Consider the following 6,988-nt stretch of genomic DNA (forward strand, 5'->3'; position numbering starts at 1 on the left):
CACCAATATTTGGAGCTGGGTTTCTCCCCTGGCCCTGCCTGGAGCGGGCCCTTCCCCCTGTCCTGGAGCGTCCTCTCCCTTCCCCCCACCTTGGAGCTTCCCTGCCGAAAAAAATACAGCCCGTGCCTCTCTCCCTTGCTTGTGCTGCCAGCTGCCTACTGCTGCTTCTGCCTAAGGCTATAGAGAGCAAGGGCCGGCAGACTGTTGGAGCACCTCAGGATGGGGAGAGGGAGAGAGGAGGAGGCACACACGTGCTTGGGAGCCCTCTCTCCCATCCCCCCGCACCCACCTGGAGGAGATGCCAAGGGGACTTCCGGCCAGGAGATGGACATCTGGAGTGGACCTCACTCACCTGAGCAGCTGCTGGGGCTTTGGTGAGGTTTGACCCTATGATCCACCCCCTCCCCCCCGCAGCCCCCACTCCTGCTCAATGCTGGGCAAGAGGCAGCCCCATCTCCAGTGAGGCTAGGGTGAGGGGCAGCAGGCTGCAGCAGGGGAGGAAGGAAGCCACATGTGATGGCAGTCCCTCCCCCAGCACCCACCCACCACAGGGGAGATGGAGGAGGGAGGCTTCCTAGACCTGAGAAGCTGGGGCTTGGTTGAATTTTGTGACAACCTTTCCCCGCCCCCAGCCACCACTCCTGCCTCACGCTGGGCAAGGGGCAGCCCCATCCCCAGTGAGGCTATGGTGAGGGGCAGCAGCAGGGGAGGCCACATGTGACGGCAACCCGCCCCCCCCCAGTACCCACCATAGGGGAAGCGAGTGGGTTTCTGGACCTGAGAGTGGACCTAGGAGCATGTGCAGTGACCGTGGTGCAGAGTGAGTGTGCTGCCGTGGGGGCGGGGAGAGAGGAGGGGCCCCTCCCCTGGAGCTTGCTGCTGCCAGTGGGGGGGGGAGTCCTCTCTGGCCCTAGCCCTGGGGCAGCCTGTCTGCACCCCAAGTTCCTTATCCCCAGCCCTGCCCCACCCCAGAGCCTGCACCCCCAGCACCCCAACCCTGAGCACCCTCTTGCACTGTGAACCCCTCATCCCCAGCCCCACCCCAGAGCCCTCACCTGAGGGGAAAAAACATGCAACTTAAATTTGATGGTCAGTTTGGAGTATCATTGTGTTTAGCACAATACTTGATTATTTTACACCCTTTAAAGTATATAACTAGTCGTATAGAGGTGTTACGGAGTGGGAATGTTCTTAATGTTTTCTCTGAATACTGTGTGGGTGCCTCAGTTTCCCCTATGCATTTCTCAAGGATCTAGATGGTGGGATAAGGGGGTGTGATTGTTGTAGAGCCCTAGAGGGCCAGTGTGATGCTGTCTGCACAGAGAATGGCCGAAACCCTGTCTGTGGGCAACTGATGGCCTGGGCCGCTCTCCTGCAAGCTGCCAACTGAAGGTGTTGGAGAACAAAGAGATCAGGTGGCCTCCTAATGCCTGGAAAAGAGACAAAGGCCAGAGGAGGGAGTGTCAGTGCCTGTGCAGACTTCCGGGAAGTGCATGGTGTGGAAGGGGATGCTGGGATGCTTTGGAACTACTCCATACAAAGCCAGTCAGGACTCTGGGGGAGCCTCCTCTCTCTGAGTAGACTGTCTCCAGGGCAAGAAGCATACACCTTCCTGGGTCTGACCTCGGATCATTCAGCATGCCCTTCCACATCATGCACTTTCAGCAGCGAGTATGCCCAGGCAGGTCCTGGGGCAACCAGAGGTCCCTGCACCCCAGCTCTGCAGTTAGACGTAACTCTCAGCCAGCTGGTAAAAACAGAAGGTTTATTAGACGACAGGATCACAGTCTAAAACAGAGCTTGTAGGTACAGAAAACAGGACCCCTCAGTCAGGTCCATCTTGTTCTGGGCCTCTCCCCATTTCTCCAGCCAGCTCCAAACTGACACTCCCTCATCTAGCCTTTGTGTCTCTTCTGGACAAGGAGGCCACCTGATCTCTTTGTCCCCAACACCTTCAGTTGGCACCTTGTAGGGGAAACTGAGGCACCCACACAGTATTCAGAGAAAACATTAAGAACATTCCCACTTTGTCACAACAGGTGCAACAAAATATAATACCGTATATTGAAGCAGGCAAGTGCTGCTTCTGACTTTCCACTTTTAATTGAACCTTGTAATCTTGTGGTGCCAATGCGTTGTAGCTTCATTTTATATCGGCTTACAGGGTGGGAGCTGGGGGGCACCACCATTTGGGGCACCACCAAAAATTATACAAACCTGCCGCCTATGGACAACACTGCTGCCAGATGAGCACAAATGCTGTAAATGGGTGCACTGATCATACACATGGTAAGACACAGCCCATCCCCCAAAGACCTTACAGTCAAGTAGAGAAGACAGAGAAAGGGAGGGTAAACTGAAGTACAGAGAAGGGAAGTTACTGGTACCGTATCACACAGTAGGTCAATGCCACTGAATCACAAAACACAGACCTAAAGTCACAGCCGGAAACAATAAAACATGCAAGTAACTGAGCAATGCTACTAGTCCATCATTACATAGATATTCAGAGATTCACAGAGTCCATGGCCAGAAGGCATTAGTGTGATCATCTAGTCTGGCCTCCTGTATATTGGAGGCCAGCAAACTTCTCCAAAATAATCCCTAGAGCAGAGGTTAGAAAAAGACCTAATCTTGGTTTGAAAAGTGCCAGTGATGGAGAATTCACCACATTCCCTGTAACTTGTTCCAATGGTTAATCACTCTCACTGTTAAAAAAATATGTTTTATTTCCAGTCTGAATTTGTCTAGCTTCAAATACAGCAATTGGATCATGTTAGACCTTTCTCTGCTAGATTGAAGAGCTCATATTAAATATTTGTTCCCTCTCTAAGTAGTTAGAGACTGCCCTCAAGTCACCCCTTAATCTTCCCATTCTTAGGCTAAATAGACTGAGCTCTTTGAGGGTCTCCCTACAAATCATGTTTTCTAATTATAGAATCTTTCTTGTGGCTTTTCTCTGAACCGTCTCCAATTTATCAATATCTTTCTTGAATTTTGAGCAGAAGAACTGGACACCAGTCCCTAATACAGAGGTAAAATAACCTCTCTACTCATATTCAAGATTCCCCTGTTTATGCACCCCAGATCTCATTAGCTATTGGTCACACTGGGAGCTCATCTTTAGCTGATTATCCATCATGACCCTCAAATTGTTTTCAGTCACTGCTTCCCAGGATAGTGCTCCCCATCCTATAAGTATGGTCTGTATTCCTTATTTGCAATATGGAGTGGGAGTGGAGCTGGTATTGGGTGCCATAAAACAGTGTGTACCCAGGTAGCAGACAGCTGTGTGGTGTTAGGGTAGAATCAATACAGAAGATCTAACCCCACAGAATGCTGGGTAAGTCCTTGTCATAGTTCCCAGAAAAGTAGGAATCAGATGGCATTGGTGTTGTAGTATTTTAGTTTAATGCTCAAGAGGTGAGCCTTCTATTTATAGCAATAGGGGATCCAACTTGGCCGGAATTGGATTTTGGATTTACTCTTTTCCTTCTTTCATACTGCATTTATCAAGCCACACCATAGGCCTATTTCTCAGATGGGGTAAAGTGATGAAGCTCTGTTGACTTTAAAGGAGATGATCCAATTTACACAACTGTGATAACACAATTGAATGATTGTCAGAGGTGAGGAGCACTAACATCACCAAGCCATTGTAAGTGACGAGCGCTGTGCAGCTTTGACATTCATACAATGAGGAAGGGGAATCAGGGCCATTCTCTCTGTCACTCTAATCCTGACCATAATCTTTCTCATTCCCTCCACAGGCATCACACAATGTACTGAGGAAGAAAATGTCCAATCAAACCACTGTTTCTGAGTTCCTTCTTCTGGGATTCTCTGACATTTGGGAGCTGCAGATTTTACACTTTGTGGTGTTCCTGGTGATTTACCTGATGGCCCTGGTGGGGAATCTTCTCATCATCACAGCCATAGCACTTGACCACCATCTTCACACCCCCATGTACTTCTTCCTGGTGAACCTGTCCATCCTAGACCTCGGCTCCATCTCTGTCACTATCCCCAAATCCATGGCCAATTCCCTCATGAACACCAGGTCGATTTCTTATTCTGGATGCGTCGCACAAGTCTTTCTCTTTATCTTCTTTATTTCAGCGGATTATGCATTATTGACTGTCATGGCATACGACCGACACGTCGCCATCTGCCAACCACTGCACTATGAGAGAGTGATGAACAGGACGGCATGTGTCCAAATGGCAGCAGGTGTGTGGATCAGTGGCATTCTTTACTCTGCCCTGCACACTGGAAGCACATTTGTGATATCTTTCTGTGGAGGCAACGTGGTGGATCAATTCTTCTGTGAAATCCCCCAGCTCCTCAAGCTCGCCTGCTCTGACTCAGACCTCAGTGAAACTGGGGCTATTGTCTTCAGTGCATGCTTAGCCTTAAGCTGCTTTGTTTTCATAATTGTGTCATATATTCAGATCTTCAAAGCAGTGCTAAGAATCCCCTCTGAGCAGGGCCGGCGTAAAGCCTTCTCCACCTGCCTACCTCACCTCACTGTGGTCTCCTTGTTAGTTTGCCCTAGCATCTTTGCCTACCTGATACCCACGTCCAGCTCAGCATCAAGTCTGGATCTCTTGATGGGTGTTCTCTATTCCGTGGTGCCGCCAATGATGAATCCCATCATATACAGCATGAGAAACAGGGAGGTGAAAGGTTCATTGAGTAAACTGATAGGCTGGAGGTTATTCAGCAAGAATAAAATGTCCATATTTATCCTTTGATTACAATTTCATTCTGAGTTTCTTTATAAATATAATCATCTGATGACATTATTGCCTCCATGTGAACATACCATGCAATATCTTTATGCAGAATTAGTTATTTACACGTGTAAGAATCCAGACAAACATAACTCAAGAAAAATAAGACTTACTTTAGGTTTACACCAATGTAAATAAGATCCTCACTCACTCACTCACTCACTCACTCACTCACTCACTCACTCTATCTATCTATCTATCTATCTATCTATCATCAACCTTGCACATAAAATGAGTAGCCATAGCAAAGTCACTAGTGGGTTCTCTGGCTCTTCTTATTTTTTAGGATTAAAACTCTGATCGAGGTATCAATGCATTTGTTCTTTGTGGATTTTTTTGTTTCTTTGTTTGTCCATTTTTTAATTAATATTTTTGGAGTTGTTTGATGCTTTTATTTGTTTCTTTTTTGCAGTTATGTTTGAGGTGGGAAGGCCTGGAGAGATGGGGAGGGTTTGATTAGTGTGACATTACTCAGGGCACCATCTGGACTGCTAAACAGCCGTGTCTCCTCTGTTCTCCAACCTTTGGTGCCTCTTACACTTCTCTACTGTGAAAATAGTGACTCCTGATCAGTAAATACACAGTCTCCAGCATGTCACTTGCTCCCAGGTATATAGTATTGAGTGCTACTAGCTAGCCACTCATGAATTACACTGCAGCAGAACACCAGCAGACTCTCAGTCCCAGTCCTTCCCTCAGAAATGTGTGTCTTATACTACCCAACACACTACTGGATGACACAAGTTCATCTAAAGTTCATCATTTCATCAAAGGGAAATTATAGGCATCAGCCTTGTTGTTCCAAATGGTTTTTCCCATACACTTTAACCCAAACATATAAGTTGGATAAAACAAGAGAACAAGTTTATTAACTACAGTAAGAAAGGAAAGGTTTTAAGTGGCTACACGTAATGAAACATAAAAGTCAGAATTGATTACAAAGGAAGGGAAAGACAAAATGTAAACTAATGGCTAACTTAATGAGCTAGCTGAATTCAAAGCAAAGGCATTTCTATCATCACATGCTGCAGCAAATTTCACAGCCTGGGTCTCTTTTCAGTCTAGAACCTTCTCCCCTTCTTTCAGTGTCCTTCAGATATTCATCGTTGTCATGAGCAGAGAGATGGAAGGAGGAGTGGGGGCAAGTGTTTTCCTCCCCCTCTTTATAAATCAAATTCTTGTGCTAGAAACATCCTTGCTGAATCTTGATGGACATGAGGCTTGAATGGTCCCTGTGATGAAATGTAAATTTCTTGTTCAATCTTTCCCCTGTCCAAAAATGATTTTCACCAGCTGAGAAACTGGCCCATTACACATTTTAAATCCATGTTCTCTGTGTGTGAATTGAAACCAAAGATGAGAGAGAAGTTCCAAACCTGTCTGCACGTTCTTAGTCCTTAATTACAAGAGTGGAACTTTTAATGGTTAAGGAGCGCTTCTTTCCCTCTACAGATTGAAGTTTGGAGTTCAGTGTTGCTAAGATTTTCTGTACCCAATCATCAGCTTCTATTAGGATGAATGGCCTGACATCTTTCTTTCTTTCTTTCTTTCTTTCTTTCTTTCTTTAGGCCAGATACTTAGTGAGCAAAAATATCTCTACCTACTCTGAAGTCAACAGAACTGTGTCAGTTTACACCAGCTCATGGTCTGTCCCTTAGTTTTTAGTGTTTGCCCTGGGATATCTCCTAATGACCAACTTTGAATACCCATGGCAGCCTCAGTTGTCGGGTCCTCTGGTGGATGCATCGCAAGACCTTTGCCCCTCACCCAAAAAAACCTCTCTGCATCCCCTTGAGGTAATTACATGAGGTTAATGAAAGAACAGGCTCTTCCAGGCCAACTGAGGTTCTGGGGCCACTGGGCTCTGAGCTATTGTAGGTCACATATCTGTGCTAGAAATACCTAGGGACACCCTGTAAATACCTATGGACACCCTTTGAGCTGCAGCCCTGGCTTGTTTATATCTTTGCAGGGATGCTGTTGTGTGAGATCCAGGGCAAGCCGTGTTCCCCCTCTTTGGGGATAGGGTTAACTAGGACAGGTTGTCAGAGTGGTGTACTCCAGAGGTGTGTTCAGAGCTGGCCTCACAGCCTTGGAGAGCAGATTCAGCTATGGACATGTGGGAAATGATGGGATTGAGTCAATTCTCCTAAAATTAAATGTTCATCTTTCTCCTTTGAATCTGTGTTTCTTTA

At 46.8% G+C, this 6,988-nt stretch overlaps 1 protein-coding gene across 1 annotated transcript; it reads left to right on the forward strand.

The window, feature by feature from the left end:
• The first annotated feature begins 3,797 nt into the window (after nucleotides 1-3,797).
• Nucleotides 3,798-4,754, forward strand: LOC123347961 (olfactory receptor 14A16-like). Its single transcript, XM_044985156.1, has one exon. The coding sequence runs from the start codon at nucleotides 3,798-3,800 to the stop codon at nucleotides 4,752-4,754; it is 957 nt and encodes a 318-aa protein (XP_044841091.1).
• Nucleotides 4,755-6,988: the final 2,234 nt, after the last annotated feature.

This window comes from Mauremys mutica, chromosome 13 (genome assembly GCF_020497125.1).
Source record: "Mauremys mutica isolate MM-2020 ecotype Southern chromosome 13, ASM2049712v1, whole genome shotgun sequence".
Lineage (NCBI taxonomy): Eukaryota > Metazoa > Chordata > Testudines > Geoemydidae > Mauremys > Mauremys mutica.